Source organism: Canis lupus, chromosome 4, assembly GCF_011100685.1.
Source record: "Canis lupus familiaris isolate Mischka breed German Shepherd chromosome 4, alternate assembly UU_Cfam_GSD_1.0, whole genome shotgun sequence".
In the NCBI taxonomy this organism is placed as follows: Eukaryota; Metazoa; Chordata; class Mammalia; order Carnivora; family Canidae; genus Canis; species Canis lupus.
The window spans coordinates 22,400,187-22,423,696 of NC_049225.1; the positions used below are offsets into that span (position 1 = coordinate 22,400,187).

Below are 23,510 nucleotides of genomic sequence, written 5' to 3' on the forward strand. Positions count from 1 at the left end.
TCTGTGATGCTGTCTCTGGGCCACATTGTCCTTAAGAGACAGAGGTTGCTGAGCTTTGTGACTGATGGGAGAGGGTTTGTGTGGAGTGGGGCGGTGGGGGTGGGGGGTGGAATAGTTCTGCCCTCTGAGGGGCCACTTTGGAAGCACGGCTGTGGGGGTCCTTTTGTTTTCTAGTATGGTCTTGCCTGAAAGTATGTTTTATTTTCCAGGTCTTTTCATTTATTTTCTCTTACTTAGAAATTAGGGCATCATTTTGAAATTTTAAAAATTATGCTCATAGAGGTAGTCTTTGAATTCTGTTTCAGAATGATAAAGGGGCATATAAAATATTTGTTCTAAAAAGAGGTCATTGAGTTTGATAGGGTTGGAAACTACTTGTGTGGACAGGGTACTGTGACACTAATGCATGAAGATGAACTGGAGTCTGTACATAACAAGCCTCAAATTCCAGACCACAGAGCTTGGGCTGTCTGTCTTCAGTGCCATCCAGCCCTTAGCTTTGCCCTCGTTTGATAAGGGTGGTTTGCCTGGCTTTTTCCATTTGCTCACTCATGTCATGAACTGTAATACTGTCCACCTGTGTCTCGAGAATAAAAAAGGTAAGAGTGTTAGTTGGAGACTTGCGATGCTTTCAGAAGGATTTCAAGTCTGAAAATTTTTTTTTAGCAGTTAACTCTCCACTTTGGCAACCATTCACTTTGCTAGGGAATGGTGTCACTTTGTAAGTTGTCAAAGACAGCATTTAAGAGCAGAGTACTTTATAAAGCTAAGTCTACTGCTTTGGGTGGCTTTTCTCTTTTCCCACCTGGTGAATCATACACTCCATGGTAGTGCTGGGTGGGGTTTGAGTGATAGTTTATCTAGGGTCAAGGTTCTTAACTGTGATTTTGCTCCCCAGGAACATTTGGTAATGTCTGGAGACATTTTTGGTTGTCATACTTGAGTGCTAGAGGTCAGGAATGCTGCAACTCAATGTCCTACTATGCACACAGCCCTCCACCACCAAGAATTATGTGGCCTAAAAGTCAGTAGTGCTTGGGTTGAGAAACCCTGGTCTAGGGTTCCTTAAAATAGGTCATAGCATCTGGGTAGCCCTTGCTTTCATATGGGTGGGAGAATGAGCCTTTTTTTTTTTTTTTTTGAGTTTAGTGGGTCTGTTACAGTATTACTTGGGGTTATTTTGCCCATGGATCAAGTCCTGCTGCTTTGGAATGTATATATTGGACGGTATGCAGCATAATCTTCTGTAACACAGTAGAAGCTTAAGAAATGCTTTCCTTTGCAATATTTCTGCAGCACTCTTGATTTGGAAACAGTAAGCCTGTCTCAGTTTTGTCTGTTAGGTTCAAAATGGAATCTTTCCAGATCTTAGAGCTTTATCTTTGAGCCTCAAATCTTTATCAGGCATGCTTTCTTTCTGAATGTCAGCTGGGATTTGAGCAATAAACCAAAAGATGGACACTAAAAGCTCATTTCTAGTATTTGAATCTGGTGTCTTATTTGTAAGATTGTCTAGAAGGAAGGGAAAATTCATGGGAACTGGTAGGACCTTTAAAATTTTATTGACCATTTGTATGGCCCTTGTGAGATGAGCACTATATTTGGCACTGTTCCAGTCTTACTAGTAAAGCAAAATGATAATAACCAGTTTAATAATTTCTCTAGCCATCAGTCTAAAGGAAGGAGGGGTTATAAATAGATAAACCTCAAATCCCAGTATTTGGCTTGGCTTTGCAGTCTGTGTGTCAGGAAATTTTTAGTAACATTTGCTTTCTTAATTAGGCTTTGCCCAATATACTGTTATATACAGTTTGTACACATTGGTGGCAGAACTGGGAATCGTTTTGGGATTAAGAATTTTCCATAGGGAATTGATTTTTAGTGAATCAGTCTGTATAAAGAAACATACAGAACACAATTACTGAGAGAAAAACCATGCTAGGGGGTGAGGGGAAATAGGCATCTGGGAAGATGGAATAGTGCAGGCTGAAGAGTTGGTTGGACCTATCAGTTATCTCCTGGCACCCACCAGTAGTGTGATTGAGAAGATAAAAGGCTATTTACAAAGCTGGGCAGAGTTAAGAGACCTGTAAGGGTGGTGAGACACCTCAGGGCTAAGAGCTATTATCATTCTTAGGCCTGAAGGGGCAAAGAGGGAGTAGCTTATGGAACCTTGGAAGTTTAGCTGGAGGAGAGAGTAACCTATAGAAATGCTGCCACTGCTAACTGGGAGCCTAGCAGGAAGGGAATCAAGGGGAATACATAGCTCAGACTCTTTCTTTTCCCACCCTCTGATCTAATGCTGGAGCCTTTCATCTGCCAAACCCAACTGGAAACCAGAGGATAAGTAAGGGCCTGGGTGATTTAATTCATAGAACGCTAGAGGCCTGTGAGGCACAGAGAAGTGGAGAAGGTTGGGTGGAGGATCTGGAGGAGCCAAGGGAGCATAGCCAGCATGCTAAAGTTGAGGTCAGGTTGGTTCTGAAAGGCACATAGGAAAAGGTAGCTTGTTAGCAGAATCTTGAAGAACAGATAGAACATGGAATGTTCTAGAAAAGGAATGTTCTCACTGATAACAGAAGGATAGATTCAGAGGCAAAGTGTTGCCACGGCTTTGGCAAGGCTGGATGGAGCTGCTTTTTTCCAGGAGTAGCCTTAGAATCTTAATTGCCTGAAGGGCTTTTAGAAATCCTGCAGCCCAACTTCCCTTGCTGTGTGGAAATCCTTTCCACCGTGCTCTGCCAGGGGTGGGTGCAGAATGCTTTCTCAGGGAGTTCTTTCCATTGTTGGACAGCTTTAATTGTAGGAAGTGTTTCATTTGTCCAGATCACCGAACATATCCAATAGGGTTAGGTTTGGTTGTAAAGAAGAGAAAAACTAAAGTAATAGAGATTTTTAAAAGGTAGAAATGAATTTCTCTAAAGTAAGAGAAACCCAGAGTAGACCCTTCCTGGCTGATACGGCCATTCCTAGGCTCCACACACGGTGCATCCCCTTCTGGTCCAGGATAGCTGCTCTGAGCTTGAGCTGTTAGGTTCATGTTTTATTTGGTAGGAAGAGGAAAAGCAAGGAGAAGGGATTGTCCTCCTTTGTAATTAATAGTTTTCATGTGAAATTCATTAATACATACAGAGAGCTATTATAAGGCACATACCTACATTTTTAAGAAAAACAATAAAACAGTCATACATCTATCCCCTAGGTTAAGAAATAGAATATTTACCCCTAGTCTCATGTGCCTCACCCTGATTATATCTCCTTTCCTCCCCTCTAGGTGTAACGGTTCTGATTTTTGGAACACTCTCTTGCTGTGTTGAAAAAAAAAAGTGTTACCATCTATGTATATGCCCTTAAGTTTAATTTTGTTCATTTTTTAACTTCCTCTAAATCAGTTTCTATGTATTTTTTGTGAGTTTGCTATGTTGCTCAATATTTGTGAGATTCATCCATGTTATGTGTAGTTCATGAATTTTAGTTCATTCATTTTCATTGTTGCATAATATTTTACTGTATTACTACCACAATTATCCAATCCATGGTGATGGACACTTGGGTGGTTTCCAGTTTGAGGCTTTTTTGAACATTACTGTAATGAACTTTCTTGTATATGACATGTGATTAAAAGTCTAAGTTTTTCTGGGATTTATTCCTGGGAATACAATTGCTGCATTGTGACTTCACTAAATAATGCCAGACTTTTCAGAAGAAGTTGATACAGTTTATACTCCTAGCAACAGTGTTGTGTAAGACTTCTTGTTCCTACACAGTTTGACAAACTCGGTGTATACAAGGCTTTTTATTTTTTTGCCTATCCAGTAGAGTGAGAGCTAATTGATTCCCATATGCATTTCCCTGATTACTGATGAAGTTAAGTGTCCTTTTCATTGTATATTGACTATTTGGATTTCCTGTTTTGTGGATGCCTCTTCTAGTCCTACGCTTTCTCAATTATGTATTTCTGTGTAGCTCTATTAGATCTTATTGTACGTATTTTGAGATTTTGTTGCTAGGTGCATACAGACTTAAAATTGTTACATCTTACCTAGTAAGTTGCACTTTTAATCTCAGTGCTTTTTGACTTAATATACTTATGTGAGCTTTTTGTCATGAAATGGGCAACCTGTAAATGTTTGATGAATGAATGACTTGCCTGTTGCACAGGGAGAAACTGCAGAACAGTCTTCCTTCTGGTCTGTTCTTCTGGCACACTATTATTTATGTGGCCTATTATCCCATAAAGTGGATAAATCACTTTTGAATTAAAAAAAACAGTAGAGTTTTCTTTTTTGAGGTATAACTTGCATTAACAGTAAAGGGCACAAGTCTTAATTGTATAGGCTGATAATATTTGCACGTGGATGTACTACTTGTTGCCCAGATACCAAAAATGTCCAGCATCTGGGCAAGTCCTCCTATCCCTCCCATTTGGTACCCACAAAAGGTTATCCTTCTCACTACAGATTCGTTTTGCTGATTTTTGAACCTTATACAAATGGAAACATACAGTATATTTTCATTTGCGAGTGTCCTTTTTGCCGGATCTGTGACATTCAGCCATGCTCTTATGTGGCAGTGATTTTAAAAATTGGGGCTGCGTAGTTTTACCTGTATAAAATACCGCAGTTTATTCATTCTATAGTTGATGAGCATTTCTGTTTCTAATTGTTGGCCGTTTTGAATAACACTGCTACATTCTTGGACATGTCTTTGGGTAAACATAACATTGCCAGGTCCTGAGTCCTACTGTCTGACAGGTTTCCCAAGTGGCTGTACCGATTTATACTCCCACAGGGTTTTCTTAATGCATAACTTGCGCTTTTAGCTTTTGGGGAGCAAACCTTGTATTTCTGTTATCTGCACACTAGACGTGGGAGATAGCATTGAGAACTCTTTCCTAAAGGTAGGGTTGGCACTTTTAAAGTGTGGAGTGCCCTTCCTTTTTTCTGTGATTTCCCTGGAGAGTGAATGCCTACCGAGTCCTTATTTATCACGTCTCTAACTATTAATAGACATTTGAGGGAAAGAGAGCAACCATGGTTCTCTATTAGGGGCAGAGTTTAGATTTGTAAATCACCATTTGTAGCAGTTAATTCAAAGGTAAAACCATAGTCCTCTGGAACTCTTTGAGACCTATGCAGCTATTGTGGTATATTTACACTTTGCACTCCTTATTAGGGAGACCTTTTTTCCTGGAGGTTTTTCTGAAAGCATTTAAATGTATTCCTCTGAAATGCATTTTGGGAGATAGGACTGATGTATTCCCTTTTAGAATCATCTTGAATTCTAGTCTTACTAGTGCTGAGACAGTTGAGGCAAGTAGAAAATTCTCTTTTCAGACCCTAGTAGGAAGGTCTGGAGGATGAACACAAGCATGCTGTGGCAGGTAGGGGTGGGGGGCTGCTCCTTGTCTAGCTGCATTGCAACCAGGGCAGACAGCGGCCTAAGGGTATGTGTTCAACCCAGCCCTTTTTGATAAACTTGTGGTTTCAGATGCTTTCCCAAGAGTCATAACTATAGCAGTCAACAGCAGTCTATCCAGATGCCTGAAATCAGGCTTATGATCTGTAAACATGAGTAGGTAACCAATGTAATCCTGCTTTGTAGGTAAGAGAGCACTTGCAACCTTCTGATTGAATTAGCTAGTTGAAGGCTGAGAGTTGATTTAATATCTGTCTCATTAAACTGAGGAGCAGCTTGTGATGAGCATTACGATCATCTCTAAGAAAACACAAGTAGACATGGGCAGCAAACCACTTAAAGCCTCTTCAGGCTCTGCCTGTGGGACTTTGCTTGAGTTATTACAAAGCTTACTTTTCCTCGTTGCTTACTGAAGAGGAAAGGAAAAATGTTTATCATCAGAGATTCAGGTCATTAAATATTTAGTAGTTATTATCTGCAGTCGATCTGTTATTACCTTACTGCATTGGATATTCACAGCAACCCTGTAGGTTGATTGAAGGGAGTATCTCTTTTTTGCCTTATGAACTTTTTGTTGAATTATAACAATGGCATCTGTTTTTGCAGATGAGCAAAATCCAGCTGCACAGAGGCTCCTGTGCCAGAGGTCACACAGAGCTAAAATTAGAGTAGAAGCCTCTGATTACCAGTCCAGACTTTCGAGGGCACCACAGCTGCCTGTAGAACACCAGTAACAGGATGCTCAGAGTCCATAGGAGTAGTGATGAGTGTCAGTTCAGAACAACACTTAGAGCTGGCTGTCCTTTTTTGATATCCTGTGTAGTGGGCTGGAGTAGAGTGCATGCTTGTGAGCTGCCAAGGAAGTTTTAAAAAAATTTCATCATTTTAGCACTTAGTAATTCTGTTTATAGACTCTTAAAAATGTATACCTTAGACAATAATGACCTACATTGTCTAGTTTATATATAATTGCTCTACAATTTCTTAAGTTATTTTTAGATACTTAGGATTGCTTTCATTTGGAGTCCAAAGCTTTACTCTCTGTTCCTGGAATTGCAGAGTTTCTGCTGGTTTTGGCCCATATGGAAACTTTTTTCAGAAAGGCCTTTGGGTTTTGGGTTTTTTTTTTTTTTTTTTTTTTTTTTTTTTTGGTTTTGTTTTCTTTAAAGAAAGCCAGTGAATCTTGGTGGGTGGTTGGTCTTAGTTGAGAAAACATTTGGTAGACATAATGGAACTGCTGGGTCATAATGCCTTTTTTTTTTTTTTTTTTTTTTTTTAAAGCATACAGCTCATTGGTTTTTACTATGTTTGCAGAATTGTGCAACCATCACCACAGTTTTAGAACATTTTCAGAAGAGACCCCAAACCCTAGCAGTCCCTTCCTTATGTCCTCCTGGTCTGCTAGCCCTAGGTGACCCCCAAACTACTTTTTGTCTGTAGATTTCCTTATTCAGAACACTTCAAATAAGTGGAGTCCTATGATGTCTGGTCTTTTGTGATTAGCTTTTTTCACTTAGCGTGATGTTTTGAAGGTTCATCCTTATTGTAACTTGGATCAGAATTTCATTTTTTGTTATAGTCATAAGGCTCTTCCTGGAGAATTTTAAGTAATGGGTAATAGTTCTCATCTATAGGCAACATACAGGGCTTGGGTTTGCTCTACATATAATAGGATACTTTGTCATATTACAGCTACATTATTATTCATTTTAAAGAGGGGGTATTGGGGCGCCTGGGTGGCTCAGTGGTTGAGCATCTGCCCTTGGCTCAGGGCGTGATCTCGGGGTTCTGGGATCGAGTCCCGCATCAAGCTCTCTGCAAGGAGCCTGCTTCTCCCTCTGCCTGTGTCTCTGCCTTCTCTCTGTCTCTCATAAGTAAATAAATAAAAATCTTAAAAAAAATAAAGAGGGTGACATTAACCTGGGGAATATGGGCCCCAATGACTGGCCTTCAGGATGTCCTGAACCCTTTGTAATTATTTGCACATTTCATGTTCCCATTTTTTGGTGGGGGAGTTTGGGGACCTAGAGATTTTAGCTTTTGTTAAAAGATGATTTTCAAAAAAAAGGTAAAATCATGATGCTGATACAAATATAAAATGAACATGTGAAAATTTTTATCTTGCTTATAATGAGGAAACCAGGCAGATGTTATAACAGGTCAAAGGAAAAATGCAAAGAACAGACACATTTATAGATCAGGGATATTAAAATGAATATGGAAACAGTACCCAAACTGGTTTCTTCCCTCGTGGAGAGGGAAGTCACTTGAACCTTTATCAGACTTGGCAGATTTTACATGTTTATAGGTGAAGAATAGTTTGAATTGCTGTAATTATTTAGAACTTCCAGGGTTGTAAAATTACTTCCTTAGAATCAGGTAACTTAGGGGGAGGGCCTCGATCATGTATAGTTTTCCATTGGAAGAACACATCTTCTGCACTTTCAACAGATTATCAAAAAAGTCAGAAACTTCCAAATGTTAATGTTAAATTTAGAGTCTTACTTCAGTTTTAAAAAGTAGCTCTCTTGTAACTAGATTTTGAAGGTAGATTTTCCAGAGGGTGTTTCTATCAGTTGAGGGCCAGTCAGAGGCCCAGGGATAGGTCTCTGGTTTGTGCTTTTGAATAAGATTACATGTTAGAAATCTCCAGGGAAGTAGCCTTTGCAGCTTAATTTAGGTTACACTTCCCAGCATATACTCAGTGTTTCTTATCTCTGATAGCAGCATGACTGTTGAAATAGATATTTCTATAAATATAATTTGGAAAGTCTAGATGACAAAGGTAGAAATACTATTAGGAAGGAGAAAAACCCATATGACTTCTTCCCCAGCTGCGGTATGCTCAGGGAAGCCAAGACTTCTCCTTTCTGTGTGAAGCCTATGGGATTATTTCTGCTGGTCCTTGCTTATAATCTAAGGAGTTCCCATTAACCGCCCATAGGATAGTGAACTCCTTTTGTACTTTGAAAGGTAACTTCTGTATATGCGCACATTTAGCTACTTACCATAAGAGGCTCTGGGAGTGCAAGGCATCAAGTTTGAATAGACCTTTCCCCCCACATCTTCCCTCCCTGCCCCTGGGTGACCATGTATTTAGCAAGGAAACCTGTAATTGCTCTTATCTCAGCATCCCTCAGCCTGTTCCTCTGCTTACTGAGCTTGGTTTCCTGCATGTCAGCATTCTCTCCTAGCTGAAACTTCCTTTCTCTCCAAGAAAGATGCCTTTCTTGATGCATTACAGGAGAAGGGCTCCAAGTCTTCAGTGACAGAATCAGCATCAGTTTTCACTTGATGCCTTGCCCTGCCCACAAGTAAATAAACACAGAATTTACAGACCCATTTGGCAACGTTTAGGGCTGTCAGTGTTTATGAGCTCAGAAGCTTTGATTTTTTTCCAAGAGTACACTTCTAATAACTTGAGAATATTGAACGTCTGTCCCCTTTCTGAGGCCAAGATTGTGTCTCAGTGATGGGCAGGTGCTTTGCCTGAAGGCTCTGGTGCTAAGCATAGAGCAATCAGACTTTTTAAGTGTTTGTGGAGTAGTACTGAGTGTGTACCTCACTCGAGACGTGGCTAGAAGGGGAAACGTGGCTAGAAGGGGAAACGTGGACTGTTAAGCTCATTAAGATGAACTTGATTCACATAGTGGAATTTTGGAGGAGGTACGTGGTTTGCTCTTTACCATCTAAGAAATGATGATTCAGGCCCTTTGAACATTTCTGTAATGCAGTCAGATGGCTGTTTGGTTTTGTTGCTCAGTTCTTAACTTCTTTAATGACCCAAGGGAGTTTTTCCTTTGGGCTTGTGATCTGGTTTTGCTGATAAACTTTAATGCCTTTTAAGGCTCTAAAAACAATAGTGTTTTCTTACCTGTTTACTTTGCACTTTGAAGTTCTCTGGAATGTGATATGAAAGAGAACCAGATTTAATTTGCTTTGTTTTTTTGTGTTTTTAGGGCAGAAGTGAAGTAAGAAGGACTATATTAACTCTTTGGGGTCTTCTGTATTTTTAACTCCACTCCTTAACCTGAGTCCTAGGCTTTAGATACCATCTGATCTTAAGACATTAAGGCAGTGGGTGAACTTGGGCGGGTTTTCTTTTCCTCACTAGCCCATTCCTGCTTTTAAGCTCGGATTTCTGGCTCTCCTGGAAAAACTGTTGCGTGGTAACATGTGTAGTTGTATTAGATGTCAAGTGAAAGGAAGAGGAAAACAAATCCCCTTTTCTCTGCAGCATTGGAGGGTGGGAGATTTTGATTTTCATAGTATTTGGCTTAGGAATAAATACTAGCCAGGAGCAGTGAGTTGGTCTTGTGGACTGACGTGGCTGGGCCCTCACTAACACTTTTCAGAATGTTTGGGAATGCCTTTACCACTCATCTAAAAGACGGATAGCCTCTGAGTTTGGTGATTGAATCTCAGCAATATGTTAAGTCAATTATTGGGTGATTCCTCTAAAAAAGAAGTGGATGGGGAAGCTGCGTGATCTTTGGACCTCAGTGTGTTCATCTGTGAGGGATGGAGAGTGGTCATGTACTGGTCTTTAACCTCCCTGTTGGCTCTGGCGACCGATGACATGATGTATCTTGTGAGTTCATCTAAACGGTGCCTGTGTGTGCAGTCTGGTTCCAAATACCAGCCCTTGTCCTCTGCGAGTTTGAGCCACTGCCACCAGGAGAGATGTGGGAGAGGCAAGGTGGACTCTTCCCGAGGATCCTACAAAGCAGTCCTAAGTGTATGCAGTATTATAATTATTTCATTGTAGTTGAATAAATAAATGTTGTGTTCCTGCCATGTTGAAGGTGGTGTAGGAGATTGAAAAATTAGCCTTTGCTGTTGTTTGCATTCTTCTCAGCACTTGGTACCAGAAGAGAGATCAGGTATGGAACAATTATTTGGTTATTCTTCCCCAACCTGGGTTGAGTGCTTTGCCTCTGGAACGCATTAACTCACAGAGCTGCAGTTGGCTAATGCAGTTTGGCCCTGGTTGACTCTTGAGAAATAACCTGCAGTGAGGCATACTGGATATTTGGCATAGTAGAAATGCAAAGAAGTCATTGTGCTGTGATAGGGAGGTGAACCTTTTGTAGAAAAGTAACTTTCCCAGAATCCCAGTTTCACAGTGGATCTGTAGTGATATTGTTAGGAATCAGTGTTCTGAATCTTTCCTCCTGTGAGTGACAGGCTTACACTTGAACCCAGGTCTGTGTTGTGGCCAGCAGTCCTCTCGGATGAGCAAGCATTTTGAGAGGCCCAAGTTATTGTTACTGGAGCCGAAGAGAACTAGGGAAGCTAGTCCATGGGCACTTTAGTTTTGCCCGGAAAACCTTAGTAGACTTTGTGCTGGGTAATAATCAACTGAGCAAAATTGCTACATTTTCTTTGGCAAGGAATCCATGTCTCTGTTCAGAAATTATTAGTATAGTCAATCATTCTGACAGTGGGAATGTTTTTCTTTGATCTTTAGCCTGATTTTCTTTGATGTGGGAGGATCAGGAAAGAGGACGTACATTGGAGTAACTTGCTGGTTCCTCTGCTTGGCCTCACAGCATTTTGGTTTCTTTGAGTGTACTCTTCTTTGAGTTCATATTCCTCTGGTTAATGTTTAGATGTATATAATGTGGAACCCAGAGAGATGTTCTCAGACATCTTAGAATTCAACTCTGAGTGTGAAGTCCTATGTTGTCCTGACTTTGCTATAGAGCAAAACTAATCTTTCTTGATTCCACTCTTTACGATATACGAAGTGAAACCATTCTATTTTTTTTTAAAGGTTTTACTTATTTATTAGAGTGTGAGAGAGCACAAGCAGGGGGAGGGGCAGAGGGAGAAGCAGAGTCCCCGCTGAGCAGGGAGCCTGATGCAGGGCACCATCCCAGGACCCTGAGATCATGACCTGAGCTGAAGGCAAATGCTTAACCTCCTGAGCCATCCAGGTGCCCCATGGAACTGTTCATTCCTCACCTGAGAACCTTGTGAGGTTATGAAGCACACAGAAAATAACATGAAAGCTAGTGAAGATTTTAAGTTATATAAATATCACTGTGTATTCTCTACAGATGAGTTAATGCTTTTCAGTGCTTCGCCCTTTCCTGTGCGTGTTTGTCATGGCACCTTTGGCCTTTTTTTCTTCGTCTGTTCTCTCTGTGATCAGGTGGTCACTTAATCTTTGAGTTTTGAAGGGAAGAGAAAGTTTTAAGTGAAATAAATTGGTGATCTCTGATTCCTATAAAATAGCACCATGTGTATAGTAGGTTGGTCAGGAAATAATCTTGGCCTCACAAAAATGTTAAGAGAATAAATCATAAGTGTAAAAAGCACAGGTTGTGTGAAGTACAAAATACCTCCATATTAATACCGTTCATTGCATTACACAACTGCATTCTAAATTTAAAGAAGCCAGGAGTAGGATCACAGTAAGGCACCACTTTATTTTATTTTATTTTATTTTATTTTATTTTATTTTATTTTATTTTATTTTATTTTATTTTTTTATTTATTTTTTTAAGGCACCACTTTAAACCTGAAGGTGGTGATCCATTTAGAGGGATGCAGAATCAGTTTAGTGTTTCAAACATTTTAAAAAAGAGGAAATAGGGGATCCCTGGGTGGCTCAGTGGTTTGGCGACTGCCTTTGGCCCGGGGCGTGATCCTCAAGTCTCGGGATCGAGTCCCGCGTCGGGCTTCCTGCATGGAGCCTGCTTTTCCCTCTGCCTGTGTCTCTGCCTCTCTCTGTGTGTGTCTCTCATGAATAAATGAATAAAAATCTTAAAAAAAAAAAAGAGGAAATAGAAAAAAATGTAAATGCATTACAAGTGATCAGGTGTTAGTTTTTATTTTGGAAACCTTTGTTTTGGTTTCATATCTTTCTGTTACTGTGTGTACTAGAGGTCTAGTTAACCTCATGGTCTAAAAAGTTAACATGCAGGAATGCCTGAGTGGCTCAGTTGGTTAAGTGTCTGACTCTTGATTTTGGTTCAAGTCATGATCTCAGGGTTGTGAGATGAAGCCCCTGTCAGGCTCTACACTGGGTATGGAGCCTGCTTGGGATTTTCTCTCTCCCTCTCCCTCTGTGCCTTCCCAACTCCTCTAACCTCTCTAAAAAAATTTTTTTAAATACATGAAAAAATAAAAAGTAAGATGCCCAAATTTACAAAATTTGTAGACCTCTGTTATTGTGTTACTTTATTTTTTTTCTTAAAGATTTTCTTTTTATTTATTTGACAGAGAGAACACAGGGGAATGGCAGAGGGAGAGGGAGAAGCAGACTCCCCACCGAGCAGGGACCCCCAATGTGAGGCTCAATCCCAGGACCCTGGGTTCATGACCTGAGCCAAAGACAGATGCTTAACGGACTGAGCCACCCAGGCACCCCTATTGCGTTACTTTTTTGAAAGTGTCTTGGTCCCTTGAAGTGATTCAGGAGTTGAAAGAGTTCAATGTGATTGGAACTAGGAGGGCCATTAAATTCCCATAAATCCCAGCAGCTGCCTTTTGTATGATAATGATTAGGATTATTGAGTACTATTTTGATGTCTTGTAGGCGTCAGCTAAACCCTAATCATTAGATGGGGAATGGAATAAGTAAGAAGAGAAAGGCCAGTTAGTTTACTCATCTTTATTTGACATAAGCTCCTTAAAGCACTTAATATTTTGAATCTTCATCCTACTGAGGTTTATCTTTTCCATTTTAATACTGTACTTTAAAAAGAAGTAATGAAACTGGATATCCTTTGTCATCATTTTATATACATTTAGTGGGCAAAATGTTTTGTTTTGGTTTTCCTCCAGAGGAATACATTTTCAGTCTGGTAATAAACCCTAGAAGAAGGACTGCTGCTTTACTTGTGGAAATTTTACCAAAACTGTTAAGGGTTGGAGATAGACACCCACACACACCCGCAGATACACATTTTACACAGACACAGTTTATTTGTTCTGTGACAGTTATTCTGTGTCCCTTCTTCTAGATGCACAGATGCAGTCTAGAAGAGTGGATGTACAGGTGGGGGAAATATTTGTCTGGAGGGGCACAACAAGCTAGTGGCCTTCATAGACGACTGTTCATGGTTCTTCTATTTCCTGAGACATTATGTAGATTAAATTGAAATAAATAAAAGCCTAAGTATTGTAACTATTAATACATATGCAGGTATATATAGACCAAAAAATGTATTTCTGTAAGTAAGAAAACATGGTGGGAAATAGCAATTATAATTATATTACGTTCTTGTGCTGTTTCTGTCTAGATGTGTTTATATCGGTAGTCATATAGTTTGTTAAAGTTTGTTCTGATCTGTACATGTATCCAGGACAGATTCTGCCAAGAACATAAATTGTGAGAAGGAAACTCAGGATGACACCGAATGGTGATGTGTTAAGTGTTCCTCTAACTGTGGACACTTAGAATGAAGAATGGAAAAAACATGGAACCCTGGGTCTTGGCTGGGCTTAGGAGCACTGTCTCACCGTGGGCCTTTGTTTGTGAAGTGAGAATATGGACTTGATCTCTAGGGTTCCCTTCAGCATTGGGATCGTATGCTTCTCTGGGGTTGCAGTGTTGCGTCAGGCTCCAGCCTGGGGCTCGTGCCCTGTGCAAGGCCCCAAGGAGCTGCCTCCTTCTTTTTTCCAAGGAGACAATGTGGATTAGCCCACAGAGCCCTATAAAGCAGTGAGTGTTAGTGCCGTGAGGTGCTTATTCATTGGGGACAGAGCCTAGGTTGTTTGTAGTAACCAGAAGGGCCTTGGGCTGAGGCCAGGACATGTAATTTCTGTGACCAGTTAGTTGTCTATTCAAACAGTTTGCTAGGACCTATCCAAGGACAACGTCATTCTGTCTTTGGAGAAGGAGAATATAGGCATAGATCTCTTCCTAAGGAGATACATTTAAGGGCTTGGAATTTAAGGACTCCCATTATCATCTTAGAGCAATTACCAAGAAAATATGTTCTTGCTGAATGTAATTTTATAAATGTTAGCAAGAAATGCCTTCATGTCATAATAGGCTGTGTAAAAATTGACATAGTTTGCATTTAGCTGATTCTTTGCTCTCTCCTGGATGCTAATTATATTACTTTTTATCCCGTGTACGAAAGGTTGATAATATTTACAGACATCTTTTGAACTAGGTAACCTTTATTTTCTGGGTGAATTAGGAACTAGTATCACCAGAGGCAAAGCTAATCTGCATGATTATTTCTTCTGTCATCCCATTCATATGCGCTATTTATTTATTTATTATTTTTTAAAGCAGGCTTCATTCCCAGCGTGGGGCTCGAACTCACTACCCTGAGATCAAGAGTCACATGCTCTGCTGACTGAGCCAGCCAGGCACCCTATATACACAATTTAACCATTTGGTTTGATCATAGTCTTAACACTACAAGATTTTTTTATAATGATGGCAATCATGATGTAACATGTCTGATGATGGGTAGACTCCTCTGGTCTTCCCTGGGTTCTGACCAGCACTGTCACTCCCATGCAGGATTGAGGTTGTTGGTAGCAACAGTGGGCTCTGGGGAATGGCCAAGAACCTTGAGGGGTGGCAATAAGCTGTGTTTCCATGGATAGCCCTCTAGGGAACCCAGTACTTGCCTGATGTTAATGACCTTATACTGCAGCCTAATTGCTAAAGTTAGAAAAGTGTTTTCAGTAGACATTTGTTCAGTACCTGTCCTCCTAAGCTTTCACGCTCCTGCTGGAACACCGCAGGTAGATATCTAACAGCAGCATAACTCAAACCAGTATCATCTATATCTCAAAATCTCCTTTACCTTCTTCAGCTTCCCTTTCTCTTCTAGTCTACCGTGGTTAGTGGTGACACCACTCACCCACTCTCTCAAATTTGAACTTGAACATTTGGAATTACCTATCCTCTTCCTACTCTATGCTTCCTGTATCTGAAGTTAGCAAACCCCGTTTGTGCTGCTTCCAAAAAGGGTTTTTAATCTGTACTGCTTTTCAGTCCCCATGTCATCCTGCCAAGCCTAGTTTGTTTCTCCTCTGGACTGTTTCAGCAGTCCTCTTAACTGAAATTTATGTTTCTGACCTCTGTCTTCCTTCCCTTTATCTCCCATGTAGTTATCTTAAAAAAAAAAAAAAAAAAAAAGTACTCTCCTGATTAACAACTCATGCCTTTTGTTTGCTGCTGTTGTTTTTGCCTTTTCTTTTTCTTTCTTTCTTTCTTTTTTCTTTTCTTTTTTTTTTTACACTCAACATTATGTTCTAGAAATTTGTCTATGTAGTTCATTTAGATTTATTTATTTATTTATATTTTTAAATGCTACGTAGTATGAATACATAAAGTGGGTGTATTATAGACTAATAATTTCTCCATGAGTGGGCATTTATGATATTTATATTTCACTGTTACAAAGAATACTGAAGTGAATGTCCTTGATCCTGTACACATTGAAGCATGTAGATACCAAAAAGTGGAATATGTGGGTCCAAATGAATGTACATTTAAAAAATGTAATAGACACTGACAAATTGCTTTACAAAAAGTGCCTATCAATTTATATTCCCACTCTCCATGTTTTTTTTAAGACCATTTTTAATCTGGACCTAGTGTATTTCTGCCAGCCTCCGTTCTTTGACTTGTGTTCACACCTGTGCTTGGTCACGCTTGTACTGCTGGCCACGGTTCAAATGTTCATGGAGTGCTCTCTGTGTGCTGGGGATCTAGCACTGATGACACGGAGAGGTCCCCGTTGTCATCGCTGCTCTTACTACACAGAACATTTTTGCCATTTCTAGACTTTCTTATGCATTTGCAGCTACTTTTCTCTCTTCCTGGTATGACTTTTTTTTTTCATTTAACTTCTGCCAAGAGAATTTTCTTCAATAGTTCCTTTACCCTTTTAACTGTATCTTCCCTTTCTTCTGTCAGGTTAGAATTAAACAGGCCTCCCTTAGTGGTCTGTCAGCATTTTACTTAAATCCTTTTTTTTAAAGACTTTGAGAGAGAAAGAGAGCATGAGCAGGGGCTGGGGGTGGGGGTGGAGGACAGAGGGAGAGGGATAAAGTAGGCTCCCCACAGAGCAGGGAACCTGATGTGGGACTTGATCCCAGGACCCTAAGGTAATGACCTGAGCCAAAGGCAGACACTTAACTGAGCCACCCAAGTGTACACATAGGCACACACACATACACACACACTCCTGCCCCTTTCCTATAAGATTGTAAGCTCAGTGAAGGCAAAAACTTGTGATGTTTATTGTAAGGCTCCCCCAGGCTAATGCCTTAACCACTGGTGACGCTTAGTAAACATTGAAGAAGTGAGTGAAGAACAGACTACCATCAGATGAACTTGTTTTGTACTGGACACTGTGGGGGCTTGAAATGATGACTAAGGTCTGATCAGTGTTCAAGGACTCAACCACGTAGCGCGGAAGATAAAAACAGATGAGTAGGCTGACTGGTGATAGGCTCTGTGTGGTGGCACAAGGAGATACTTCAGGCGAGTTTAATGGGAGAGATGAATTCTCATGAGTGGGGTAGTCGGGTAGATTTTCCGATGAGAGGACTTTTTTCTTCCTTGTGCCAGATATTGTGTGATACAGAGAGATAAGATATAATCTGTGGCTCTCAGAGTTTTTTAGTCAAGTTGGGCACGAGAACGGAGATTGGCAGACTGGTGCATGGTCCAAATCTGGCCTGCTGCCTGTTTTGGTACAGCCCATCGGCTAAGAATGATATTTTACGTTTTTAAAATTATTTTTATAAAAAGAATATTTTGTGATGTATGAAATTATATGCAGTTCAAATTTTAGCATCTGTGATTCACTTTGGCTGTAGTCATTGGTTTCCCGTTGTCTGTGGCAGCGTTTGTGCCCTAGCAGCAGAGTTGAGTAGTTGTAACAGAGACTAGCTGGCCTGTAATACCTGGACTGTTTCCTCTCTGGCCTTCTACAGAAACAATCTGCTGACCCCTGAGTTAGAGGATGGGAAGGATTCAAATAAAGTAGAGAAGGAGAGCGGGGTGATGAGTACTGTATACTCATGGTGAAGCTTCAGGGCTGAAATGATGAACCAACTGAACCTTTTATTTTATAGACTTGTCAGAAGATCAAAAACCTTGTCAAAGTCCACCTGACTCGCAAGGGGCAGTGCACACCAGGGTGACTGGAACAGAAGCTTTGAGGACTGTAGAGGATGATAAGATTATTGCTGCTGAGGTGGGGCCAGATCATGAATGGCCTTGCCCTTGAAAAATTAGAGCTGAGGAACAAATGAAGAACAGATTTCTTTCTCTCTGAATATAATGTTTTTCTTTCTTTTTTTCCTCCCTCTTGTATTTCTAGAAGGCTTTTGAGCCCTACTTTGAGATTTTGGAAGTGTATTCTACAAAGGCCAAGAATTATGTAAATGGACATTGCACCAAGTATGAGCCCTGGCAGCTGATTGCCTGGAGTGTCCTCTGCACCCTGCTGATAGTCTGGGTGTACGATTTTGTCTTCCAGCCAGAGAGTAAGTATACTGCCCCCTTTCCTCTGGACAGGTATAGTGGAGTCTCACCAGCTTTAGAACGTATGGCTGATGGATTAGACTAATAACTTCTTGCCTTCTGGTTTGGTTCTGATTTTTAGAATCTATTTAAATGGGAAGTGGAATAGTTGTCTTCTGACTGTAAAATTATAGTAGGACTCTCTACATAAAGTTATAATAACAACTTTAATGTAACTATTATTTCTTCTTGATTTTTCTGGATTTCCAGCTTGCATAAAAACTCCTGAGAAATTCATCATTGTAAGGGTCCACTGGTATTTCAGAGTATAGCTTAAAACCTTTCTCATTTTTCATTTCTTGCTTGGAACATAATTGTATCTCCTGGAGTTCCCCAAGCAGGAATTTATTACTTTCATTTTAGGCCATCCTTTTGATACAGATTATGTGAAATTGGAACAGCACTCATGCAGTGACTGTGTGGATATCTGCTGTGTGCCAAGCACTGTGCTGGGCTCTGGGGATATCTACACAAGTCATCTAGGGTTCCTGTCCTCTTGGAATTGTACTTCTGATGTTGGGGGACAGCATTTTGCACATCCTGGGTAGTGACTCGGAGAGCCAAATTGATGTGGGTGGCAGGGGAGGCCACCTCTCATGGAGTGCAGAGGAAGGTGAGAAGTCTCTTGGTGGTGAGTTTATAAATCCTCCATCCTTCCTAAGGTCCTGTCCACCCTTCCTCCCCTGCCAAACCTCCTTGTGAGTTGTGTTCCCCTGCAAGTTGTGCTTCCTAAGTAAAGGAGGACAGTGGGTGTTTTATAACACTGCTCTGCACTCCTTCGCCACCCTTAGTGGAGGGAACTGGAGTTAACTTCCTTGGGATAAAAAACCAGTAACATTGAAGAGAATTGCTTGTCCTGTCTCATTTGTTTAAAATGTCCATGACTGGTTGCTTCCCTGGTAATATCTGTTGGAAGGGGCTCTTTACCTGTATTGTTTCTGTTTTTCTTCTCCCCCCAGGAATGTTAACTTAGGAGCCAGATTCAGTTTTATCTATTTACCCTGCAGATAGGCCCTGAGCTGGTCCAGGAACCGTGCAGTTATGGCACAGTAAACATTGCACTTAATGAAACTGGAAATGAGACCTGATTGCCCTGTGTAAATTTGAGTCTACTGCAGCTGTAAAAATCCTCAGTTCTCCTAGTCCTCATAAGATTTTCCTCATAAACTCTGGTGACTAACCCTTCTGCTGCATCTGCTTCATGGTTTGGAAAGGGACACGACCCATAGCTTTCTGCTCAGGCTTGTCCTTTCCTGGGAAGCCCACCATGTTGTCCTTCCAGGTGAGTCCTCTTACTCCAGAGGACTCTAAGGAATAGTGATAAATAGACTTTTCTTTCTCTTTATTTTTTATTGTGATAAAAATACATGTACATAAAATTGACTGTTTTATCCCTTTTTTCAGTACATTCACATTGCTACACAGCCATCCCTACCATCCATCTCTAGAACTTTGTCAGCATTGCACACTGCAACTCTGTATCCATTGAATGATAACTCTCCATTAGCCCCTCACACCAGTGCTTCTTCTATGTACTTTTTCTTTTAGGGTGGTGCATTTGTAAAAACCCACATGGTTACAGATCTTGAGATTTTTATTTCCTTGCTATGATTAATAATAGCTTTAAGTATCAAGTTCTGTCTTTAATTCTACAGGCCAGGGTGCCTGTGTGCACTTTGCCCACCTGGTAGTAGAAGCACAGCCACCTTAGGCCCTGGTATGTACTTACCTGCTTTTAGTGTTCCAAATAGAATATGCTGGCCTCTGAGTATTCCGTGAGAAAATTACTAGTAGCAGTGTGTGTTATAAGTATGCGCCATGTAAATTGTTGTAAGCCCAACTCCGAGCTATTTAAGACCTTTTTAATAACATTTTTTCTTATTACAAATATAGTATATGTTCATTACAAAAAATTAGGCAATACAGGTAACCCATAAGAACTAAATGAAACTCTTGCTGCCTACAGCCAACCACTATTTACATATATGTATCCTTTTCTATATCTGAAACCAGTCTCAAACCATACAAAGTGTTTTTGAAGGTGAAAATTTTTTGAATATCAGCAATTTCCTACAGCTTAACACACATACACACAACACACTTTTTTTTTTTTTACAACACACTTTTTATTTTGTAACTTCTAACTTGAATTTTAGACACAGATCAAAATGTCTTCCATGTAGAGATTGGAGATAACTTTGATAGCATTGCTGTTTTTTCACTACCTTTCTCAGAGAGAAGTATTATACTTATCACTCAACAATTGAGTTATTTTTAGCAAATTGCCCCAGGAGTCTCAAAGTCTGGGCTAGTGGTAAATTTTGCTGATCTTCAAACTCTGAATACACTTCTACGAGGAGAGGATAATTCTAGAACACAGGATGGACACTGGGGCAGATAAAAACTGGAAGGGGCAGGAAGATGAGGGTGGGAGCATGGGCAGGGGTCAGCAGCTGTCCGCCACGTTATCTCTTCCTTAATTCCAATCTGCGATTATCAGCACATGTCATTACTCCTCAACGTTGATTTCACCTGTGGGACTGTTCATAGTTCATGAACAGAAATCAGCATTATGTGGTGGGAGGAGGTGATACACTCTCCCAGTTTCTAGCTGTGGCACTTTGAGCAACACCCTTAAGCTCTCTTGGCCTGTGTCCTAATAGTAAGATGGGTAGAAGTGTCACCCGCCTTACTTAGTCATAGGGTAATACAAGTATCGAGAGGTATCGTTTGTGCGAAAGGAATTTGTAAACTGTAGAGAGCCATATATTGTCCTCACGCTGCATTTCCTATTTTATTACCTCAAAACACTATCAGTAACATTGTAATTTCTTTTCTTTCTGTACCTCTAGGGACTTTTGACTTTTGAGATCATCTTTTTAGTTCATGACCACATGATCTTTTCATTTCTAATTTCTCTATCTCTGATGTTGGATTTTCTTCTTTTTCCCTGTCTTGTTTAATCTCGCAGCTTGTACACTGTCCATTCTATCCTCCTCCACCTAGCCACATTATTGTACTTCTGAATAAGTGACTCCATTTACTGAGTTTTCAACCTCTTTCTGCCTCATTAGTTAATTACTTCATCTCTTATGAAGTTGTTCTGAATCTTTACAGCTTTAACATTGTTAGAAATGGTCAAATAATAAGGAGCTTGAATATTTAGCACTATGTTATACTCATTTGTTGGACTATTATGGTAATATTTAAAACTCTGTTTAGGAAGAAATTTTAACATAGAAAATGCTGTGACGAGAAGACAGCATTGTACATACTACAAGATTGTAGCTGTGTGTTTCAGTGTGTGGAACATAGGACTGAAAGGAAATACTCCAAAATTTAAACCAAAAAGTTCTACAAACAAGTGATTTTAATCCCTTTGTCTTCTTACTCAGTCCGGGTCTCAGTCACCTGGTCCTGTCCCAGACATTATGAAGTGTTGACTCTAGGTAGGCACTATGGGTGAGGTGGAAAGGCAGGGTTGGAGCCCAAGCAAGAACAACCAATAAAGATGCAAGACATCGTGTAATCAGTGCTGATGAGGCACAGACAGTCTGTGCTTGTTAAAGAGTGCTCCACTGGCCAGGGAAGTTAGAATGCCCACATCTTCTAGAAATGTAGTAGAAGATCATAATCATTTCCTGCCTGCGCAGAAGTTAAGTCTAGATTTCTTATAGACTCATTTGAGATAACATAATTCTTGTTGTGCATTTGAGGCAGCGTAGAGTCCCGGGGGTCTAGGACTAGGAAAATTAAGATTTCAGTGAAATCCCTGCTCTGACACTGATGTGTTGTGTGGCCTTCAGCAAGTTACTGATGCTTGATCTTTAGTTGCCTCTGGATGGTTGGTGGTGCCTTCTGTATAGAATGTGAATTCATTAAATGTTATGATGGTCTATTTAGATGCCATGTATTTATAATTAGTGCAATAGATAGGATTCCATATTTGTCCTGTGCACTGCCTGACAGAAAGGAGTCTGATTGGTGTCCATGATACTGAAAGCCTTTTGAAGTCCAAAAGATGTTGAAATGTTGTCAGGTGTGTGTTGAATGAGAGACTAGAGCATAGATCCTGAAGGAAAGCATGGCTTGGTCATTTGTTTTGTGGGAAGGAAGAGAGGTGTTGGGCATCTGAAACCTTGGGAAGGTCACCAGCTCTGAAATACATGTCATTTGACCCAGCATTCTGTTTCTGGGAATTCATGCTGTAGGTACACGCTCAGGTGTGTGCTGCAGGGTTATTGATTCACTGCTGTTGGTAATAGGAATTACTAGAAATAACCGAAGCGTCCATCAGGAAGGGGCAGGTTAAATCAGTTATGATATATCCATATAATGGACTACTTGAGAGCTATAAAGATGAATGAGGGGGCACCTGTGTGGCTCAGTCAGTCAAATATCTGCCTTTGGCTCAGGTCATGATCCCAGAGTCAGGATCCAATCCCACATTGGGCTCCTTGCTCAGTGGGGAGTCTGCTTCTTCCTCTCACTTGTGCTTCCTGTGTCTCTCAAATAAATACACTCTTAAAAAATGAATGAGGAAGCCCTGAGCTTTAAGAGAATATGCCTAAGTAGAAAGTCAAGATCTAGTATAGTGTTAGCATATGCTACCTTTTATTTAAAAGGTGGGACAAGTAAGTTTATCTTCATTATTGCTTGTATAAGCATAAAGAAATTCTAGATAGGTATTCTAGAAGTGAGTAGTAGTAGTGTTTACCTGAGGGTAGGATGAAAATCTGGGGAATAGATGAGAGAGAAACTTACAACTCTGTGTGTTTGTTAATTAAAATTTTTTTTTCAAAGATTCTATTTATTTTAGACAGCATGAGCAGGGGGAGAAGCAGAGGAGGAGGGAGAGAAAATCTGAAGCAGACTCTGTGCTGAGTGTGGAGTGACATGGGGCTTGATCTCAACCCTGAAATCTTGATCAGAGCCAAACCAGGAATCAGGTGCCTAACTGACTGAACCACCCAGGCGCACCAATTTTTAAAAATTTTTGAGCCATGTAAATATATTCCTTACTTGACAATTTAAATTTCAAGTTTGTTTTTTTGTTTGTTTTGTTTTGTTTTGTTTTGTTTTTAACAGTAAGAAACTACCTTTGCCATTAGAAGGCAGGTGAGATTGCAGAAGGCACATTGAGTAGTTCATACATTATGGTAGTAGCTCATATCCATGGGAATTTATTTGGATAACAGAACTCTTTATTTCTTTTAGGTTTATGGTCTAGGTTTAAAAAGAGATGTTTTAAGCTCATCAGGAAGATGCCTATTATTGGTCGCAAGGTAAGTGGAATCCGTAGATCTTCCTTCCCTACCACCATCCCCATGATCATGACCTCTTCTTTTTATTAAACCTAGTGCAAATTCCTAAGGGCAAGGGGTGATTTTTGTCCCTCACTTCCCAGGAACATCTGACAGTGTTTGAGGACACTTTTGGTTGTCACAACTGGAGGGGGGTGCTTTTGGCATTTAGTGGATTGAGGATGGGGTGCTACTAAACATCCTACAGGGCCCGGCTAAGAATGATCTGGCTCAAAATGTAGAAAGTGCCAAGATTAAGAAACTCAAACCTATCT

The 23,510-nt window shown here is 40.3% G+C and overlaps 1 protein-coding gene across 2 annotated transcripts in view; it reads left to right on the forward strand.

Annotated features, from left to right (window-relative positions):
* The window catches only part of SGPL1 (sphingosine-1-phosphate lyase 1), a 56,367-nt gene that overhangs the window by 7,921 nt on the left and 24,936 nt on the right, over positions 1–23,510 (forward strand). For both annotated transcript variants that reach the window (XM_038534247.1, XM_038534246.1), the window contains exons 3-4: positions 17,730–17,895; positions 23,150–23,217. In XM_038534247.1, the coding sequence (XP_038390175.1) occupies positions 17,730–17,895; positions 23,150–23,217 (234 nt within the window). The remainder of the gene's footprint in view (positions 1–17,729; positions 17,896–23,149; positions 23,218–23,510) is intronic.